The sequence below is a fragment of the Pipistrellus hanaki genome, assembly GCF_964339955.1.
Source record: "Pipistrellus hanaki genome assembly, chromosome: 18".
NCBI classification, from domain to species: domain Eukaryota; kingdom Metazoa; phylum Chordata; class Mammalia; order Chiroptera; family Vespertilionidae; genus Pipistrellus; species Pipistrellus hanaki.
In genome coordinates this window covers 34,097,289-34,120,032 of record NC_140520.1, presented here as the reverse complement: position 1 = coordinate 34,120,032, position 22,744 = coordinate 34,097,289, and the positions used below count along the sequence as shown (strand labels likewise).

At 42.7% G+C, this 22,744-nt stretch overlaps 1 protein-coding gene across 6 annotated transcripts in view; it reads right to left on the bottom strand.

Annotated features, from left to right (window-relative positions):
• Positions 1-22,744, bottom strand: part of DCAF8 (DDB1 and CUL4 associated factor 8) — a 45,662-nt gene continuing 22,918 nt past the window's right edge. For all 6 annotated transcript variants that reach the window (XM_084865878.1, XM_084865876.1, XM_084865877.1 and 3 more), the window contains exons 4-14: positions 21,340-22,010; positions 20,308-20,448; positions 19,311-19,405; positions 13,789-13,899; positions 9,579-9,651; positions 9,062-9,119; positions 8,442-8,549; positions 6,786-6,916; positions 2,061-2,180; positions 1,534-1,650; positions 1-953 (exon numbers count right to left, since the gene is read on the bottom strand). In XM_084865878.1, the coding sequence (XP_084722004.1) occupies positions 837-953; positions 1,534-1,650; positions 2,061-2,180; positions 6,786-6,916; positions 8,442-8,549; positions 9,062-9,119; positions 9,579-9,651; positions 13,789-13,899; positions 19,311-19,405; positions 20,308-20,448; positions 21,340-22,010 (1,742 nt within the window). In that variant the 3' untranslated portion in view covers positions 1-836. The remainder of the gene's footprint in view (positions 954-1,533; positions 1,651-2,060; positions 2,181-6,785; positions 6,917-8,441; positions 8,550-9,061; positions 9,120-9,578; positions 9,652-13,788; positions 13,900-19,310; positions 19,406-20,307; positions 20,449-21,339; positions 22,011-22,744) is intronic.

Genomic DNA, 22,744 nt, shown 5'->3' with positions numbered 1-22,744 from the left:
CAGATTTGACTTGCTTTTTAATATATTTATAATAGATATAAAATTAGGCTTCTAACAGTGATAGGGACAGGGAGATTGCTGCCACCAAACAACTTTTTTTTAAAGTAACAGAAGAGGTAACATCCTTCCTATTCTTCCTCCACTTCTGCCCCTCTTCCCACGTCCCACCAACCTCCCTCACCAGATATTAGGGGGTGATGGGATGAAGAGAAGAGAGTAAAGGATACATAATCAAGTGCAAAACACTGTGATAAGTACAGAGGATGAATGGGTGGAAAGAAAGTGAAGAGTGTGGGATGGTAAGGGGCTCTAAGGACTTCCCGGGAAAACAGATCCTGGGGTGGGGAGGGCGGAGGAAGGGGCGGGGGATAATATAACTGTCATAGATTTTTTAACAATAAAGGGGGGAAAAGGTCAAAAACCTAAACCAAAGAGAGAGTGGAACTTCTACCACCCCCCCCTGGCTCCTTGGTACTGAACAGCCAGTTATATCCCCAAACCCCCACCCAACAAACAAGGGAGATTAAAGAAAAGGAAACCCCACTCCTATCCCAAACCAGGTAACAAAATAGGCTCCCTTTCCCACTCCCCCAAAAGGCTTTGGGGAGAGGCATTTCTACTGAGTCCTATGCATCCTTCCGGGGAGCCCCTTCCAGGGCCCAACCTCACTCCTAGGACTCGGTGGGTTCACTCCTCTCTGGTTTGTCCTCCTGGGATTCTTCCTTTTATCTAAAGCAAAAAGTCCAAAGTGCGTTTCGGCTGAATTTAAGGACAGGAAAGGGCTCCCAGGCAGGATCAGGTTGGCAGCCCAGCCCGCCCCTCCTGGGTACGAGGCCTCAGGACGGCATGCACTGCACCCGGTCGGGGCCCTCCTCCTCGTCCGATGTGTCTGAGGAACTGGGAGACTCATCAGAGTCTGCATCTGTGGCCCCGACCCCAGGATCTCGCCAGCGCTGTAGAATGGGAAAGGCTTGTCAGTAACTTCCCTGAACCACAAACCTGTTAGATCTTAGCTACATAATTCAGATACTCTAGGCCAGGGGTCAGCAGAATTTTTCTTAAAGGGCCAGACAGTAAATATTTTAGACTCTTGGGCCATATAGCTGTTTTAAACTATGCCAACTCTGCTGTTGTAGCCACAGACAATACATAAATGAATGGATATAGCTGTGTTCCAATAAAACTTTATTTACAAAAGCAGGCAACAAGCCAAATGCCATCGTTTACCCCACCCTAGGCCTCTTCTGGCATGAGAAGTAAAACAGAAGGGTCTCCCTGAGACATTCCTTCTTCTCAAATCCTTCCCCACCCTCATGACCTTGTCTTTTTGGAGCCATCACTGTGCATGAATGGCAATGGAGAAAAAGCAGATGCCACTCATTTTTGCCAGTGGCTCTGCCAAGGCTACCTCAGGGCTCTGATGGGAATGCGGGACAATGAATAGGAAGCCCAGCCAAGACCGCCCGGTGGCTCTTTAAAGCAGCGAGGAAGTGAGCAATGGGGCCTGGGAGCTCCCTTCCCACTCCCGCTTACCCTGTGATGGCGTCTCTGTCTCAGGTGATGCATGAGGAACCAGAGCATGTGGCTGTCAAACAGGTCAGTGTGGTGCAAGCTGTCTTCATCCCGCTCCCGCTTGTTCTTCTTAATCACCTGGAGCAGAAACAGGGTTAGGGACATGGGGGATGTAATGGATGGCGATCCTGGACCTGGTCAGAAAAGGCTGGTGTTCTCTCTAATAAAGACTTCCCCTAGAACTGCCAAGCTGAAGTGGAACTAGATTAGGTTACGAAAGGGTGCCCAGGTCCATCCGCTGAGAAGGCGGAAACTTTAAATAGAATGATTCTTCCTAAAAAATGTCCCCTGCCCCCACTCTGGCATGAGCCAGAGACACTTCAAACCTTCATGCCAGACCGGGACTGTTCCTAGAGCGGCAGGACAGGCATGCAGGGGAGAGGGATCAGAGCAGTGCTTTTGGATAACTGGGCAGCGAATTATTCTTCCTATAACAACGAAAACTCCGCGTAGATAAGTAGAAAGAACTTTTGTAGTCAAACACTTACTTCCTTTAGCCCTATAAGCTCAGTAGAAGCTTCAGCTGTGGGTGCCCAGATCTTGACATCATGGTCCAGGCCGCTGGTTGCCAGCACAGGCAAGTGAGGGTGGGGCTCAAGACAGTTCACCTAGTCAGGAGGAGAGGAAAGCTCAGGCTCAGGGGTACGGGGAAATATGTTTTAAAAACCACTACTCACCGTGAGCCAAATAACTCTCCCTGAGCAGGGTTGAGAGGCTACCGGAAAGGCAGGCTCACTCATGATGAGGCTAAGCCAGAGCCCGGAGGCGGAAGGAACTCTGAGCACAGACTGGGTAAAAGACCAGGCCCGTTTCTCATTTCCTACGTATAGGCAGGGGTGGCCTCATCCCCAGAAATAGCCCTAGAGGTGGGCAAGTGACTGGCCAAGCTTAATGCTGGCTTCAAAAAAAGGCAATGAGGTCCAGATAATCTCATTCACTATAGAGTCCACAGCTCCAACTTACGCAAGACTGGAAAGAACCATCTCAGGGGCTTTCACCAAGTGGCAAACAGATTTTTAAAAAATGAAGCAGCAGAGAACAGTCAAAGAACAACTCCCCTCATTTGGCACCATGTACTCGAACAGGAGGAGGCATAGGCTGGGAGAGGCTGAGGTGGGGAGGTGGGGTAATGGAGGTACATTCATGTCTGCCTGGGAACCCTGCACATTTCAGGGGCCAGCATCCTGACACCTGCCCTAAACACACAGTAGGCCTAGCTCTCGGGTGGCAGAGTGCACCAGAGCAGCTTCTCAGGGCAGCCATAGCCTCAATCTCAACCACCCTCTAGCTGTACTCACTGAGCAGGCTAGGGCAGGCAGGCAGGTCCCTGGCTTAGGCAGCTTCCTCCTGTCCCAGGCCCTCCTGCCCCCTGCTGTCTGACTTGGAAACTTTAGCCTTCCTAACAAGGGCAGGGCGCTCCCATGCCCACTAGAAGTGCTGGTCCAGATGGAGCTGCTAAAACATTTTCAGCCTTGTAGTCAGGTGAAGAGTAGACAGGAAAGGCACCAAGAATGAAGAAGTGTGGTCCTAGTCATGCCTCCTCTCACCCACCCAGCCATACAGCCACCCAACAGTCCATGAAGACAATTCCTGGCAAAGGCTCTCTCTGTTCTCTCTGGACCAACCTTCTCTGCCTCTCCTGACCTTGCAGAGCAGATGAGGGTAAGCTGGGGCCAGCATGGAAAATAAAACTGACCCACAGACTTCTCATCTTCTTTTGTTTTCCATTTACAAATAAACAAAATGCTCAGAAAAGAGCCTACGTGTAAAGTAGAAGCCCCATTTCTCTCCTTTGCACTTTATATTTGGTCTCCTTCAGCGAGTGTGCAGAGGTTCCAGCATCTTGAACATGAGGAGCCACAAGATAGAAACTCCAATGCCCAGGAGCATTACCAAAAGCTATATGACTGCTTACATACACAAACCTTGAACTCACTGATCTTACCTTGTGAGTCCCTCTCCTCTGACCTAGCTCTGCTTGAACAAGTCAGAAAATTTAAAAAGCATAGGGGAGAAATTCCTTGGAACTTAAGGCTAAGGACAAAGCCAATGGCAGAAGAAACAACAGAATAAATTACACTATGTACTTAAGCTGGAGCCTGCTGAAGGAGCCAATCGTTTCTGGATCAGGATACCTGAGCACTTCACCAGACCTTGCCTGAATGCCAAGACTTATCTGGTCAATAATGCTGGAGCAGAGAAAGGAGCTTGGCCTTAGTTGTCCTTTGACATCACCCCCAACCCTTGTCCCTGAATGGCAACAAAGAAAAGACTGCAGTTTGAGGCAAAAACAGGGTCAAGAGACCTAGGCAAATGTGGACGATCATTTCTAAGATCCCTCTGATTCTAATATTATACTTGATGATACAGACCTGCTATCAGTCTGCATTGAGGTTGGTGCCTGGGGACCCCTCTGCTGGGAGATTAAGAAAAAACAACAACAGAAGTAGCCCAGTGAGGATCACATGAATCATTCAGCTTACAGAGGTGAGAATAAGCCAGGAAAAGCATTGTAGGTGCAGTCTCTATACCTCTTGGTCTAGTCCCTCACTCACATGACCACCCAAACTCAAGCAAGTACCCTTTCCATCGGGGCACTAGATTAATCATCAAATCCTAATAGTGGCTGAGCTGAAAGCAAACTGGCCTGGAAAGTGATTTTGGAGGACAGACAAGCGCAGTTCTGCATCTCTGGAATGGAATTCAAGACAATTTATAATCAAGAACAGACTCACTGGCCCCTTGTGACTTCCTTCTGACTATATGCCTGTTATAGAATTCTCATTAAGACTCCATTATTTTGGGTCTGTTCACTGCAGATTACAGATGAGGACTTAAGAATAGAAAATGAAGCAGGTGGCCTAACAGGCTTGGCTCAGTGGATGGAGCGCCGACCTGCGGACTCGGGTTTGGGTTCGATTCCGATCAAGGGCACATGCCCGGGTTTTGAGCTCAATTCCCAGTGCGGGGCGTGCAGGAAGCAGCCAATCGATGATTCTCTCATCATTGATGTTTTATCTCTCTCCCTGTCCCTTCCTCTCTGAAATCAATTAAAAAAAATTTTTTTTAAATAAAGAAAATGAAGCAGGCACCAGACACATCTTCAAGTTTTAGATTCCTCTTCACTTATATTCAGGCCATAAAAGTCTTGAATAACTACTGATTCCAGGTCAAAAAAACTTAGAGGAAACCAGAAGAAAAATCTCAAATAGCCTCACACCAGGGCAAGAAACACACAGAAGGAATGGGGTTCCAATTGCAAGAAACTGTTCTAAATTCTAACACCATTCTCTGGGTAAACCTCATCAAGGGATGGCAGCTCTCCACACAGCTCAGAAGGATGAAAAGGAAGAGACTAAGCTGACTCAGCCATTCCTTAGAGTAGGGGTGTCGAACTCAATCAGAGAAGGGGCCAAAATCTAAAATCCAGCCTAAATCGCGGGCCGAATGGTTTACTGAACAGTCATAAACTGACAATGTCATAAACTGACAGCGGAGTGCAGTGATGACAGCACGGTGCGGGCCACATTGCAAGGCCTGGCGGGCTGGATTTGGCCCGTGGGCCTTGTGTTTGACACATGTGCCTTAGAGGCTCTAAACCAGACTTTCTTGGGTAGCCAGTAATGTAGTCTCCCAAAGAGTCTCGCTCATATCTTCTGCAGTCCAAAAAACCTTACAAGAGAAAGCTAATCAACTTCCTTGTGACTCTGGGTCTTAAAAAAGGAAAAATATACACTGAGTGGCCAGGTTATTATGTTCTCTGAACGTATAATCATCTGGCCACTCGGTGTACTTCTCTCTCTCTTTTTTTTTTAAATATTTATTTTATTTTTTACAGAGAGGAAAGAAGAGAGATAGAGAGCTAGAAACGTCGATGAGAGAGAAACATCGACCAGCTGCCTCTTGCACACCCCCTACTGGGGATGTGCCCGCAACCAACGTACATGCCCCTGACTGGAATCGAACCCGTGACCTTTCAGTCCACAGACCGACGCTCTACCACAGCCAAACTGGTTTTGGCTCGGTGTACTTCTCTTGAGTACCTCACTTATTTGATTTCAAATAAATCAGGGGTCTTCAAACTACGGCCCGCGGGCCACATGCGGCCCGCAGAGGAGTCTGATCCAGCCCGCCAGGTTTTTTGGGCAGTGAGCGCAGCCGAGGTGTTACAGTAGGAATTAGTAGTTCATATAGTCCGGCCCTCCAGCTCTCTGAGGGACCGTGATCTGGCCCCCACTTTAAAAAGTTTGAGGACCCCTGAAATAAATCATGCAACTGATCAGTATTCCCCTTTGCTGATAGAAAGCTCAGGGCAAATAGGTAGTTGATCTCCAGTAAAAGTCTAGAACACTTTCGGTACTCATTTGAGATACAAATACACTGATTGGCCAGGTTATTATGCGCTCAGAGATCACAATAATCTGGCCACTCAGTGTATATGGTTAGCCAGATACATCTTAAGAGCTAACCATGCTTCACTCCCCAACTCAGGATCCTCATGCTTCCTTTGTGCCATATCTCTATGGAGATTGTCTGGAGAATTCAAAGGATAAGCAGACTGATGTGATCATGGTTTGTAAAGCAGGATGCCCAATCTTTCTTTAAAAAAAATTATGGCCATATTTGCTCTCTCATATATATTGTGTGTTTGTAGCCATTTGAATATAAGCATGACACTTCACACTTAAATACTTAATATGTATCTCCTAAGTACAAGGATATTCTCCTACATAAATAGAATACTATCACATCATCAAATAAATTTAACACTGAATACCATATTATCTAATATACAGACCTTTTTCTGATTTTCCTGATTATCTGAAAAAAATGATCCTCCCAATTTATATCCATTGATCCAGAATCTAGCTAAAATCACTATTAGCTCCTGGGAAGGGATAAGAGATGGAGACGTCTTTGGCATTATATAGGATGGTATCCACTCAACTTTCATGCTTTCCTTTTGCCAAAGGTTCATGGCTAGCGATACCTCATTCAGGCCAGAGGTTCTTCCCTAAGATCCATTTCTCTTTTCAATAAGCCATGTCTTAGAGGGGCAAAGATAGGAAAAGGAAGGAAATAGCCTATTGAAAACTCAGCGGTCCTCTAAGACATGCTATCATGTTGTCAGTGAGAATTCAGAGGCCCTGCCAAAACCTACCTTACTGACTGGAGAGAGTAGGGAGCCAGCCCACCAGGCACACCATACTCACCACGCCTCCCTTGTCCCCCTCCATGAACTGAACGATCTGGCAGGATGATTTCTCCCAGAGGAAGATATGCCCGCAGTCACTACCGCTCACCACAAACTCACTCTTGGGGCCATAGAAATTGACGCCTTTTACTGAAATGATAAATGAGGGAATAAACCACATGACTGTTGGCATCAGGCCTTTACCTCAGAGAGAATTTAGTTAGTCACAAACTCTAAAACAGCTAAGAGCCAAAGAATGCCTTTCATTTTCATAGAACAATCAGGAGAATACGTGTGTATAATAGTGATAACAAGAATAATACCAGCTGAAACCGGTTTGGCTCAATGGATAGAGCGTCAGCCTGCGGACTCAAGGGTCCTGGGTTCAATTCCGGTCAAGGGCATGTACCCTGGTTGCAGGCACATCCCCAGTAGGGGATGTGCAAGAGGCAGCTGATCGATGTTTCTAACCCTCTATCTCTCTCTTCCTCTCTGTAAAAAAAATCAATAAAATATTTAAAATAATAATAATAACAATAATAATAATACCAGTCCCTGAGACTATTTCTCCCAGAGACCCAAGGGCTGAGGAGTTAGTAGTCCCTAGCAATAGCCTAAGTCTCATCATTCCACACTCTTTCGAGCAACCACAGGACTCACTAATGCCTTACTGTCCCAACCTGAATCACCTCAGCTCTGCCTATTTCTAGACAGCTCTGTCCTATGCCCTAGGATTATTCTTGGGACGTGTACTTCACGGTACCTTATCAACGCTTCCTGAGTCATTAGCTGACCTGAGACTGATGGAGGTACACATCAGTCTAATCGCCTAAAGCAGCATCTAAACTGTGCTTGTTACCAAGACTCTGCACAACGGGCTCCACTCTCTCAGTTAGTGAGAGAAGCCAGGAGTCCCAAGCTTTTATCAGAAATGGGACTGGCACTCCTTCTTTGATCCCTCTCTTCTCACCAGCTCAAGAGAAAAAGGAAAACTGACTGCTCTTTCCAAATAAAAACTATGACAGCTATGTTAGGCATGGTAACAATAACAAAGAGCAGCGATTCCCCAATTTTTCTGCACATTAGAATCACGTAAAGGGCTTTTAACATCCCAATCAGGTCACATCCCTACCACTTACATCAGGATGCCTGGGGATGGGAAAGAGGCACCGGTGTTTTTAAAAGAGTATCACATGACTCCACTGTGCAGCAAAGAATAAGACAGAACAAAAAAAGACAAACTTCATTGCAAACTTGGGTGAGGTACTACACTATTCCTCCTCCTCTGCCTCATTCAAAAGAATCATTTCCTCCTCCTCCCTCTAGAAGTACAGAGCCATCCTCTTGTCAGCACTCAGTGCCACTGACTGAGGAGGGCTTTCCAGGCTTCCTTAACAAGCCCTTCAATCCTGAAGTTAACTGAAACCATAAGAAAAACAGCCCGGTCTCCTTATGCTCAAACCAAGTAATGGCAGAGGTGAGAGATGCCCCCAAACCCTCTCTCCTCTAGCAAAGTAGGCCCACAACAACTCCAGCCCAACAGGGATCCCCTCCCACAGCTCTCAGTGGCAGGCAGTCCACTCCTTTAGGTAGTCCCTATTGGCATAACCCGAATGAGACACTGGTTCTCCAAGCCAGCAGGCTTGGCTACCACAACCCAGAAAGACAGCCTCACCTGTAGCGTTATTTCTGTGGCCCTTATATCTCTTAACATACTGGGCCCCATCACTGTGAGAGGAGTTGAAGAGATAAATGTCTTCATCATTGTAACTGGCCAGGAGCTCTGCCAAGAACAAGCACACAGCAGTGAAGGCGAAGGCTGAAAAAAAAAAGCTGGGATCGGGAGCTGGGGGTAGGGGTGGGGCTTCTTGCCAGTAGTGCCCCCTCCTAATACCCATGTATATTAACACCCATCTTACTCAGTTGGAACAGCAGGCGAGTCAGGTGTCTCAAGCAGACTAGGAACACGCTGCTACAAAGGGGTAGCAGAATGCTCGAGATCACACCCATCAACTTAGGAACAAGTCAAGGCTTAAGCACCTGCTCAGGCATGTGGTCTAGACTTAAGGACAGGCCTGTCACCTCTCATCTGCAACCTTCCCCAAGTGGTCCTGGCATCTCCCAGGGTCCTCTGCTGCATCCTCCCCTGTGTGCTCACCATCAGCAACCACTCCCAGCCTCTCCACCTGGAGCTCTAGCACAGTGGTGAGCACTACCGGGCACATGCCTCACTGTTCAGCAGCTTCCTAGACAGAGGGGGCATGCCAGCCTAGGAGCTGGGCCCTGCTCACGTACCTGTGCCGTCGTGGCTGTACACAAGACAGGTGATGTTTGCTTTGGACTCACTGTTCACCTGCAATAAGGAGCAGATTCTGACTGATGCCCCACCCCCACCCCCCATTTGTTATACCATCTTCAGGAAAAAAGGTTTCCTTCAAACTCCCCTAATGTTCTCCCAGCGATTGAGAGAGAGACACAGAGAGGAATACAACCAATGAGACGTAACCATCTCTGGGGGAGAGGGCTTTCTGTTGGCTGTCTTCCGTGTGTTAGCCACTTTAGATATCCACTGACTCATTAAGCCTTACTATCATGGTACAAGGCATTTACTTCTATGTTGCCAGTAGGAAAACTGACCAACAGAGGTGAGGTGAGTGCCCAAGATCACAAGCTGGTAAGTGGTGGAGCCAGGACTCAAATCCAGGTGTCTGATTCAAAAGTCCAAGCTCTTCCCACTATATCAATAAGTTTGGGATTAGCCTTGGGGTCGAGTCAGGGAAGCCTAGAGCCATTGGCCCTTCATGACTCTTACCAGGTGATGAGGACAGAATTTCTTGAGTACTCCATTGTTTTCATTCTCATCAATTTTCCTCTGGTCATAAATCCTGTGGTGGGAGAAGCAATTAAAATGTCAAAACTGCCCTAGCTGGTTTGGCTTAGTGGATAGAGCATTGGCCTGGGGACTAAAAGGTCCTGGGTTCGATTCTGGTCAAGGGCACATGCCTGGGTTGTGGGCTAGATCCCAGGAGGGGGGCGTGCAGGAGGCAGCCTATCAATGATTCTCTCTCATCACTGATGTTTCTATCTCTCTCTCCCTCTCCATTACTCTCTGAAACAAAAATATATTTTTAAAAATAAATAAAATATCAAAAACTTAATCTCTCCTTCCTTCATTCCCATCAAGCACCAAACTATCTTCACCTTCCCTAATTTCTCCAATCCAAACTTTAATCATTCATTCAAATGTTTATGACACATATCATGTCCCAAATATTATGCTAGGTGCTTAAAATACCGTAAAGAACAAGACAGCCCTAGCCAGTTTGGCTCCATGGATAGAGCATTGGCCTGCAGACTGAAGGGTCCAGGTTTGATTCAAGTCAAGGGCACATGCCTGGGTTAAGGGCTTGATCCCCATTGGGGGGAAGAGGGCTGATGATTCTCTCTCATCAGCCCTTTGATGAGAGAGATGTTTCTGTCTCTCCCCTACCCCTCCCCCCTCTGAAATCAATAAAAATATACTTTAAACACACACAAAAAAAGACAGCTCCAATCTCTGACCTCACCCATCATTCTTCAATCTCAGAGCCTCCACAGCTGCTCTTAATCTCATTCCTCCAATGACTTTGGTGATTAGTCCATTCTTAACCTCTTCCTCATTACTGTCTGTCCATTTTCTAAAAATTCTCCTTCTACTGATTGTCCTTTCCTTGGAGTCAAATTATGAAAAGAGCAATCTACATTCAATATTTTCACTTCCTCACTTCCTATTCACTTCTTACACCATACCCACCTAGCTTTGGCTCTCAATTCACCACTGAGCTTCTCTGGCTAAAGTCATCAGTAACCAAATTGCCAATGCCAACAAGATACTTTCAGCCTTTCTTGTCCTGACTGTTCATTACTCCCTCACCTAAAACACTTTTCTTCCTTGATGTCCAACCACTCCTGTATGTTGTTCATGGGCCTGTCCTCCTTTGTCTATCCCTTAAATACTGACCTTCCACAGAGGTTTAGTCTTAAGTTCTCCTGACTCTATATCAGGAAATTTTTTAAAAATATATATTTTATTGATTTTTTTACAGAGAGGAAGGGAGAGAGAGAGCTAGAAATGTCAATGAGAGAGAAACATCGACCAGCTGCCTCTTGCACACCTCCTACTGGGGATGTGCCCGCAACACAGGTACATGCCCTTGACCGGAATCGAACCCGGGACCTTTCAGTCCGCAGACTGATGCTCTACCACTGAGCCAAACCCGTTTCGGCTATATAAGGAAATTTTAACTAGCATCTAAGTAGTATGTGAACATCCAGAAACTGTACTTATATATATTTTCCAGAGAGATGGGATCATAGTTCTCCGTATATTCTCAAAGAGGCCAGAGATTCAAAGGGAGATGGGGGAGAGAAGACTGATCAATACTTCCCATTAGTGATCAAATTCCATTGTCAATGCTTTAACTACCCTCTATGAACACGTCTCATAAACCTAACTCTCCAGCCCAAACTTTTTCTGAGCTCCAGATGTATATCTATGTGCCAACTGAAGTTATGAGATGCCCAAAGTAAATTCATTTTCCTTCTTCTAAAATTAAACTCATTCTAAACTTACCCTTTCCCCTAAATCTCTGTTAATGGCATTACCCTAATTTAAGTGATCAAGATAGAAATCAAGTACTTTCTCTCCTATAGAACTAATTTCCTTCCTGTCAATTAGATTCACTGGGTGTATTTCTTGACTACATCTATTTTCTCCATCCTTAATCAAATTTTGCCTGCATGATATGTAGTATCCTCCTAAACCAATTTCCTTGCTTATATTGTCTTCAGTTTAGAATTATGTCTAAAATGCAAAATTTTATATAAATTTCCTGCTTAAATCTCTTTGTAGTTTTTTATTTTCTACTAAAAAAAAAAGTCTAAACTCCTTAGTATGGCTGCCTACTTCTTCTCAAAGATCCCATACATTATACAAAACAAGTAAAAACGATGCTCTCCGTAAACATACCGTATCACATCTTGCTATCTCTAAACATACTGTCCACGGAAATACTAATTTCCCATTTGTCTTTAATACTTCCTCCGTGGAATGGTTTTTACTACATTTAAGGAGTCTGGCCTGAGTTCAAATACTAACTCTGCCACTTACTAGATAAGTAATACTGGGTTTATTAGTATTTGTAATCCTCACACAGGTTTCTCCAGAATCCTCTTTGAAAGCAGAGACTAACGATGTATCTAGCACATGCAGATATTCAGTAAATGCTAGATAAATGAGTCAGTTTATGCTTATATTCTCGACAATCCCTTGTTTAATATCCTACATAAAGAGAATATCCAGGAAATGAATGAACCAGAGCAAAAAAAGAGAAATAGGGTCCTGGTTGGGCAGTTCATTTGTTTAGGGTGTCACCCCAATATGCCAATGTTGCAGGTTTGATCCCTTGTCGGGTACATATAAGATTCAATCAATGAATGCATAAAGAAGTGGAACAACAAATCTATGTTTCTCTTTCTCTCTCTCTCTCCCCCTCTCTTCCTCTCTTTCAAGTCAATAAATACAAAAATTAAAATAATCCTGACCGGTTTGGCTCAGTGGATAGAGCATCGGGCCATGGACTGAAAGGTCCTGGGTTTGATTCTGGTTGAGGGCATGTACCTTAGTCGCAGGCTCGATCCCCAGTAGAGGGTGTGCAGGAGGCAGCTGATTGATGGATGTTTCTCTCTCATAGCTGTTCTATCCCTTTCCCTTCCTCTTGGTAAAAAAAATCAATAAAAATATATTTTTTAAAAATTAAAAAAAACCACAAAACTGTTGTATTACCAATTACTACTCTTCAGCAAATATATATTACCTGCTAATCAAGTTGTTTTCCTTCTACATTAAGTTTAAATCACAGATCTCAAATGTCACTTAGCCACATAAACTTCAGCAAGTCAGTAAACCAGTAAAAAATATTTAATATTCGGCCCTAACCAGTTTGGTTCAGTGGATAGAGCGTCAGCCTGTGGACTGAAGGGTTCCAGGTTCGATTTCAGTCAAGGGCATGTACCTTGGTTCCAAGAACATCCCCAGTAGGGGGTGTGCAGGAGGCAGCTGATTGATATTTCTCTCTCATCGATGTTTCTAACTCTCCATCCCTCTCCCTTCCTCTCTGTAAAAAAAATCAATAAAATACATATTTTTTTAAATTTAATATTTGAGTATGGACTATTCTGTGTTCCTTAGTAGCTAACACTCTTTATCCTTCTTCTTATTACCTTTCTTATAAATAAAATTAATTTCAGAATATAGTTATAAAAATGTGCTCTCATTTAAAGGAAGATAATGCTTTTTTACCCACCATTAGGAAAGGAAAACAAAAAGCCATTCAATTCTCTAGTGATCCTCTCTCCTCCTCCTTTTCAAACTGAAATCCCTCAGCAACAAAATAAATACATAGTTAAAATAAGCCAATTGGACAGGGTTGGAATACAGTTTATGGCTAAGGACCAGAAGGAAACTAATTGATGTACCTGGAAATTAAATCCATGAAGTCCATTTTCCTTAGGATATATACATTAATAGCCAGGGTTACAACAGATATTCATAGTAACAAAAATATCACTACAAAGAAAAGTGATTTAAGACAATGGGAGCATTGTATTCCAAGTACTCCAAAGTCACATCATTTCCATACCATAAACCAGCATTCAAAGCATGTTAGTGCACGTTAACTTATGTATGAAAATGGTGGGAGTTACTAATACAACACTTGAGATTATGCCTTAACTGCTATGTGGGGACCTTGGTCAATTCATCAAAGATCTTTAAAACTTGATTATTCCTATGTTAAGCCATCCCTCAGAGACTGTTACATTAGGGAGAATACCTCACCAGGAGCTAAACTCTTTTGGAAGAGAGTAAAAAACTCAAGATGGTGGTTAATGAATTCCTAGGCAATTCACACCTTTCCAAAGGGATAGTACAAAACGCATCAGAGTCTCAAACCCTTTGAAAGACACAGAAAAGCCAGACTCACCTTACAAACTGATCTCGTCCACCCACTGCAAACTGGTGAGTATTGGCAGGATTTACATAGATTGTATACAGCCCCACTTTCTTCTCTTTCTCTTTTGTCACCACCAGCTTCCTTTAAGAGTAGAAAAGCATAAAAGTTATATTCTCCCAAAGATACAGATGGTCATGGCAAGTGACAGCAGGGAGAGTAATATTTGTTTTGAACATAAGGCGAAAACCCCCTTCCCATTTATTTATTAAATGCTCCTTTGGGGATGTAGCAAAACAAACAAACTGGAGTGAAGTCATTTTTCTGGTGTTCCTCAAGAAGTGTAAGTTAAAGGCATATAAAAGTATTGTTCCTCAGGTAGTTCCCAGGTTAGCTGGAATCCAACATGATAACCCAACATTAAACAGACAATACTATCCACATCTTTCCATCCTTCATTCATAAATACACGTTCCTTATCACCTGGGAGCAGGGAATGAGGGGGAAGATGAATCACAAAACAGTGGACAGAAGCCAAAACCGGCTTGGCTCAATGGATAGAGCGTCGGCTTGGGGACTGAAAGGTCCCGGGTTCGATTCCGGTCAAGGGCATGTACCTTGGTTGTGGGCATATCCCCAGTAGTGGGTATGCAAGAGGCAGCTGATCGATGGCTGATCGATGACTCTCTCTCATTGATGTTTCTAACTCTCTATCTCTCTCCCTTCGTCTCTGTACAAAATCAATAAAATATATTTAAAAAAAAAAACAAAAAAAACAGTGGACAGAAAAGACCTTGAGATCAGAGTCCATCTCCTACATTCCAGGAAAGTGTCACTTAAAAAAATCCAGTGTTTAAAATGCACACAGCAGCCCTGACCAGTTTGGCTCAGTGGATCAAGAATTGGCCCTCAGACAGAAGGGCCCCGGGTTTGATTTGGTCAAGGGCACGTACCTCGGTTGCAGGCATGATCCCAGGCCCTGGTCAGGGTGCATGTGGGAGGCAACCAATTGATATGTCTCTCTCATGTCAATGTTTATCTCTCTGTCTCTCCCCCTCCCTAAAATTCAAAGGAAAAATATCCTCTTGTGAAGATTAACAAAAATAAATAAATAGAATGCACACAGAATGACAAGCCACAGTTTTCTAGCATAGGGGAAATCCAAAAGAAAACAGCATTCTTCTTCCCTTATCTGAAATAAATTAGGAGAGGAGAAAATTCTTATGAAGATTGAGCTGTTATATATTTTTTTTTCTTTATAGAGTTAGCATACGATATTATGTTAGTTGCAGATGTACAACCCCATAATTAGACATTTATATAACTTACAAAGTGATCACGCTGAAGATAGTGGTATGTTGTTTTTGTTTTTTAAGATATATTTTTATTGATTTCAGAGAAGAAGGGAGAGAGAGAGATAGAAACATCAATCATGAGAAAAATCATTGATCGGCTGCCTCCTGCACACCCTCTACTGGGAATCAAGCCCACAACCTGGGCATGTACCCTTGACCAGAATCAAACCCAGGACTCCTCAGTCCGCAGGCCGATGCTCTATCCACTGAGCCGAGCCAACTAGGGCAAAACAGCGGTTTTTAAATCTGGAAAATAATGTCTAAATTATTCATCTCGTCATACCACCAAAAAAAGGAGATCCTTACCAGGGCTTCAGGCTGAGGAAATGCTATGCAATTTCAGTTTTACCCAGAAGATTCTGCCTAATAGCCATAATCTGTCCTACTTTAAGGGTAGCACTATGAATCCTCTTCCCAGATCTCAGTACCCAACTGGTCAAATATGACATCATAAAGATTAGTCAATTTATAGAAAAGGAAAGACATGAAAGGAAAGAACTGGGTTTTAGCTTTTCTTTTTAATCTAAGCTTTTGCTCATTTCTGTTGCTATGGAAACTGAAATATAATCCTGACAACAAGCTTTTTATAAAGAAATGATTTTTAGCATCCCCTCAGCCAAGACCTGCTCTAGGCAAAGTGGAGAGATTTCACTTGCTCTGAAAAATCTCTGCAGCCTTCCATTAAAAGAATAGTGTACAGAGGTCATTAAAAAGGAATGTCATTAGGGAACACACACACACACACACACACACACACACACACACACCCCTCAAAAACACTAGGCAGAAAACGTATCAAGAAAGTTTCAGGAACACACCAGCAAGAGAAGAGATGGTATTAATTGGATTTCTGACAGGGAAAAGTGGCTGCTCCTTTTCACAGGACTATCCTATTTCCTTAACAATTTGGATTTTCAAAACGGTCAAATATAAAGGTTGCCATGTGGAAGCAAAATGAAGAAACTGTGAGGATTGATTATGAAGTACTGACTCTACTGTCATGTAATCCTGATATAACTTAATCTTTCCATCTTGCAATTTATTTACTTAAACATTCTCTCCCCCAATGGAAAAATGCATAGAGTACCTTGAGCTTTCTGGAGAATATGTAATGGTGCTATTAAAACGATTAATCAGGCCAAGACCGGTTTGGCTCAATGGATAGAGCGTCGGCTTGGGGACTAAAGGGTCCCGAGTTCGATTCCGGTCAAGGACATGTACCTTGGTTGCGGGCATATCCCCAGTAGGGGGGTGCAAGAGGCAGCTGATCGATGACTCTCTCTCATCGATGTTTCTAGCTCTCTATCTCTCTCCCTTCCTCTCTGTACAAAATCAATAAAATATATTTTTAAAAAAAATAATATATATATATATATATATATATATATATATATATATATATAAAATAAACAAATAAAACAAAATAAAATTATTAATCAGCCCTGGCCAGGTGGCTCAGTTGGCTGGAGCATCATACAGTACACCAAAAGGTTGTGGGTTCCATTCCCAGTCAGGACTCATACGGGAAGCAACGGATCAATGACTCTCTCTCTCTCTCTGTCTGTCTCTCTACCTCTCTAAAAATCAATAAAAATATATCCTCAAGTGATGAAAAAGATTAATTATGGCAGAGGGAAGTAGCATACAAAAGAAGCCATATGAAAGAAATCCACCAAGTTTTGTCTTAAAATTTGCAACTTTTTAAAGAGCAGGCATGTTCCCAGCAAAAATGGAAAAATAATTACAGATCAGACCAAAAAATTCCTTTGAGGACTATCTCAAACTTGTTTCCACTGGCTGAAGGAGTATTTACCCACAGCTCCAAATGCCACTTTTTTCCTAAGATGTTAGCCAATTTCACCAGCTCCCAGAGACTCAACTATCATATAGGATGGGGCAAAAGTAGGTCTACAGTTGTGAGTACCCAAAACAAAGTATATTCTTGTTTCATTTTTTATTAACTAGAGGCCCGATGCATCAAATTCATGCAAGGAGCTCAGCCCTCGCAGCCGCAGAGGCTTGCCTTGGCCCTTGCAGCCCGGCTTTGTCCAGAAGGTCATCAGGCTGCCTGGTCTAACTAGCATAGTATGCTTTTATTATTATAGATTATTATATTATTTTCAATACAAAAACAAGCTACTTTGGCCCCACCCTGTATATACACAAAAGAAAAATTCCCCTATGCCAACTTCACACAATGCCTGGCCATAATCTTCACATTCAGCCCCCACCTCATTCCAGCCTTCTACTACTTCTTCAATCCCTAAAGCAAACCTTTTTAAAGGCTCACTGTATCTTATTCCCCAAATCCAGAATTTGGGCATCCTCCTACGTGAAGTTTCTCTTACATTCCCCTCTTAGTTTCTATCCCATCTGTCACCCAGATTTTTGGTCATTTCTCAGCCAGATTTTCTGCTATCATTTCATTCCAAATTCAATGACTTACCAAAACTGAGTTCTCTGCCATTACTAGAACCAGATTCCCATTCCCTGTGGCCTAACAATACTTTTCCTCTGACCTTGAGCCACAGGATAAGATCTCATGCTGTTTCACAACTCTTCACCAGAGCAGACCAAATAAATTCATTATTTTTTGCATCTTTGCCCTTCCTCTCCCCTCTTGAAAACTTGCTAATGTTCCATTATAATCATAGAACCACAGAACTTCCGAACTGAAAATAACAAAAATCATTCAGTTCAAGAGACTGAATTATTTTCTCAACGCTGAATAACTGCAGGCTAGCACTGGAAAGCAGATCCCTTGTCACCCAGTTCTATTCCTTTTCCAGTATAAGCCAAATAGCTCCCAAACTCATGCTCTTGAAGGTTTATATAAATAACCAGTATACCTTTTCTGCAAGCCTAAAACATTTCTATCGTTTAAGTAATTTTTGAGACTCTTCCACAATCTAGACAACTTTTTCTATACTTATGTCTAAAAATAATCAGCCTTAAGTTTATATTCCCTAAATTAATTTATACTATTTTACTTGTATACTACATAAATCAGTGTCATACATTCCTTAATTTTGCTACTGACATACAAGATGTGATAATGATTTTTAAGACTAACAAGATAATAACCTAGATAATTCATCAACAAGGTCATGGTTAAATAAACTGTAGTATGCCATGTTATAATATATATGTCATGGTTAAAATATGAAGTAGACCTTTATGGTCTGACAGAGAAAGATTTACAAAATACAACATATTATGAAAAAAGCAAACTGTAGACATGTTTCTATATTAACTATCCTATCTATGGTGAAAAGTATACAAAAAGGATTGCATAAAAGTATATTAAGACACACAAAAGTATACAACAAAAAGGATTGGAAAGGTATTTAAAATTGTTAACAATGATTGCCAACAGCCAGAAAAGTGGGGGCCAGGGAGGTGTGCATGAGGGAGCATTTTGTCTGTATATTCTTTTTTTTTTTTGCAATAAAACAGCTTAGTTTGGTTTACTAAAATGTGTGGAGCAGTAAAAATCTTAGTATATAATTGATTATCTTTTCCAGCTGAGTTAGATGGTCCATTGTGGTGCTAGCATCTTAAAGGATCCTAAAGAAGTCCATTACACAATGAAGGAACCTATGAAAATTGCAGTAGTCTTTGTATATTCTTTATTTGAATTTCCTATGTGCGTGCGTGTGTGTGAGAAAAAACACACATACACACACAAAGACGCCTGGATCCGAACAAGATGCTATGATATCACACAGCTGAAAAAGAATATAATTTACCCATGAATCTAAAACCGATGTAAAAAGGAGCTGTGATATGATGGGGTTCAATATATACCAATATTTTTGTTCAAAATTAATCATTTGTTTACATGTTTTGATACGTTAACTGAATTGGAACTACACAGGACCACATCACTAAGCTGCTTTGTAGAGTAAATTCTTCTTGTGGGTAAGTTGAGTGGTACACAAGATAATGGACAGTTATTAAAGCCCACATATAATAAGATAACTGAACTCTGATTTAGAAACAAAAGGACTGAATGGCACTTCACTTCTGAGGAACAGTCAAATATCAACAAAGTTAAGGAATTCCTAAACCCTTATCTGCTTCTCATAGGAACAAAGGGACCATTCTGAGGGACCAGAGAATTGAGCATCACCTATGCCATGTGGAATATTTTCAAGGCCAAGAGAGCCAGTTCTGTAAAAATACTACTAGCATACTTACGAAGCTGGCCGGTCTTGTCTGAGGTCAATGGTGAAGACAACTGCATCTTCACCTGCAGATAGAAACGTACAAGGAGAGTCTGGTTCCAGGGCCAACTGTAAGAAAAAAAAGGGCAAGGATGAGGTTTCTAAAGATTGGAATTAGAGGTTATTTAGTTCATCCCTTTATCTTTAGAAGGGCTGCATTTAAAATGTCTCAGCAGGAAAGGAGATAATTTAATAAGTTCATCCTCTCTTGTTCTGTGTAAATTACTTACAGTTTGTTTATACAAGTCAAAAGGACAGGTGATTTGCTATTTTAACTAAGTCCCCAAAGGATTTGAACAGACAGTGATACCAAAGGAAAACATCAGAGATTAGGGCTCATTCACAAATAAAATCAATTTCCCACCCTTAGGTGGGAAGAGAAAGGGTGCCCAAGTTTCATTTCCCTATTTTCAGTTCTAAAAATGAGTGTACTTGGAGGTACACTTAAGATTCAAAGAAATACATAATTTTCACATTGCCTGAGCCATCTAGAAACGGATACTCCAGGTACACCTATATATTTGCTTAGGCTTTTAAGAGCAGACCATCGTCTTTCCATGACATTGAAGAACATGGTACCTACTCTGAGACGAGGCAGCTCCTCACTGGCTGCCACCATGACTATTTGGTCTATATTCCCAGGTCTAAATAGAGCTCCCAGCAATAGTGATCAGAGTAGTTTAAAGGTTTGGAAGGCATAGGAGACCTCAATGATCTCCAACTCACTCCTGTTTGGCTTAGGGATTAAGTATAATCAATTAATATTGCATTTGCAAGATTTACAGATCTCTCAAATACTTGCCTTCCAAGAAGTTTAGGATGGTGGCTGCTTTCTCTCCCTTCTTATGTACAAATCTTAGGATTAAAAGAAGGGAAGAGGAAGGTAACTACATTAAATACAGATTCAAGAAGACCTTGGTGAGATCCACAGAGGAGCTGAATTGCACATCCTTCGGGGCAGATTTACTTACCTTGTGGGACGCTCCCTTATGCTGGGCCACACGCTTCGTATTCTTGCAGCACTGTGTGGCAGACAACTCTGCTACCCGCACCTGCCCATCTCGGGCACACATGGCCAGGGTAGAATCACCACTGTTAGGAAGGAACTTTGCCTGGGGTGTTAAGAATGAAAAAGGCACACACAAAAGAAATTCAGGAGATAAATTTGAGAATAAGAAAAAAAAATGAGAACCCCAACTCGCCCCCTTGTTTCACAACAGATGAAAACTTAGCTCGCCAGCTTTAACAAAATTGATTCAAATCTAATTTCTTCCATAAGTTAGAGTAAGGGGAAAAAATTCTGACATAAAAGAGCATTTCATTTGACTCTGGAAGAGTACTTACAGGGTAAGTACTCAGGTGAACTAGTAATCTACCTACCAGGAGAGAATAGTAAGAAAAGTTTGCTAAAAGGTAAATTAAAGGGATGTTGGGAAAGGAGTGAAGATGCTTAGAGATAAATGGTCAGTACCAATATGATGTATTTCGCTAATGAGTAAAATCTTCAGATAACATTAACTAACATCAAATGTTTACTAAGTACCTGACACAGTTCTAACTGCTTAGCTTCCATTATTTAATCCTCATAATCCTCTGTTATTAGACCTACATGATAGATAAATAAACTTAAGTCAGAGGTTAAATAACTTGCCAAAAATTACACAGCTAGTGAAGGACAGGGCTAGGATTTGAACCCAACCAGTCTGGCTCAAGTCTCTGCTCTTACACAGTATGCCTCCTACCAGAGCACATCTGGTTCCTTCCTGATAATTTCTAAGCACTCTATCTATTGTATAATGAGACTTCCAACAGTCTTTATGCTCAAGGAAAGAAAAGCTTGCCATAGGTCTTTAACTCCTCTAAGGCATTATGAGAGCCAAGAAAGGATCAAGTTTGATGTCTAAATCCTGCAACTTTCTACCAGCTCTCAATACAGGGAACAGCTCAGATTCATCTAACTCATGCCAGATTTCCTCAATTGCCATTCTGCTCCCCTGCCTCACCTGGAAGACATTGCTTTTGTGGCCACTCTCAAAGTCCAGTACCGGCTGCCGCCGTACCCAGTCCCAAACCACCACTTTCAGGTCATCACTGCCACTGGCCAGCCAAGTTCCACGCTGGTTAAAGTGCAGGGTATTGACACAACCAGTATGGCCCTCGAGCCCATGCTGCAGGCGGAAACGTTGCACAAAGACTCTTGCCCCACAAGCCTCATATACAAAGCGGGAACTTGAACCCAGTTCCCGCTCCCGAAGGGCAGGAAGAGCTTGCCAGCGAGGTCGGGGAAGGGCTGATGTCTCCGAGGACACCCAGTCCTCCAAGGCCCTCTCATCATCTGATGAGTCGTGGTCACAGCTGGCCCGCTTGCGCTGTACACGACGCCGAGGATGCTCTTCTTCCTCCTCTTCTTCCTCGTCCTCTTCCTCTGAGCGATCATGGACTTGGTTTTCATCATTTATGGAGTAATGGCCAGTGTCCTCCATGCTGTCAGAGTCCTTGTCTTCACCTGAGCTCTCTGTATCTGTGTCTCGACTTTCTGTGCTGGTGCGATTGGGGCCACCATCATCCCCGGTCAAGCTCAAGCTCAGGTCTGAGGCCTCGACTTCAATGCCTGAGGATGTCTCCCTCCCCTCTTCAGCACCAGACATCTCCTCTGGACTGCTAGACATGCTTCCTGCATGTAAATGAAACATGGGTAGTTGGGGGGTGGGGGGAACAAAGAAGGAAACAGGATAGTGATTAGAAGCATTTTCCTGCCTTAGTCTAAGAAACTGTCACATCAAAAGACCCAGAAATCAACTTTGGTCAAAGTTTTTTCTGAGAGGGAATCTTGGATAAGAAGTTGAAAAGACTAAGATCAAAGCCACACACAAATAAAAGTACTTATTTCATCAGATCTGAAGAAATGGAGAATCTAAGAATATAATAAATTCTCAAGAGGCAAAGCATTGGCAAACTGTATGGAAAGTATGCTTTATACCTTAGGCTCAGTTCTGTTGGACAGGAATTCATTAGTTACAGTAAATAATTAAACTAAATATAAGAAAAAGAACAGCCATCCCTGCAAGAGTTGGCATAGCTATCTCTCAGAAAAAGATGGAGAAATAAATGAATAAAATCACTAGGATAGTAGGTAAGGAGTTGGACTATTTCCCACTACTTCCCACCTCCCAAATTCTAAACTGAAAGGCCTACTAAGAATCCAGAAGGAAGTACAAAAGTGGGAATTGTGATCATTTGAATGAGTTCTTGGTCACTTTTTGTTAATATAGGTATTCTGACTTATTTCCATTAATTTAAAAATGGTAAGAAGAGGAGGTACTACAGTTGATATCTGAGAAACAAGTTCACCATCTTCTAGATTCTAGACCCTCCCTGTTGGTAGTTATAAAACAACTGTGTCGTATT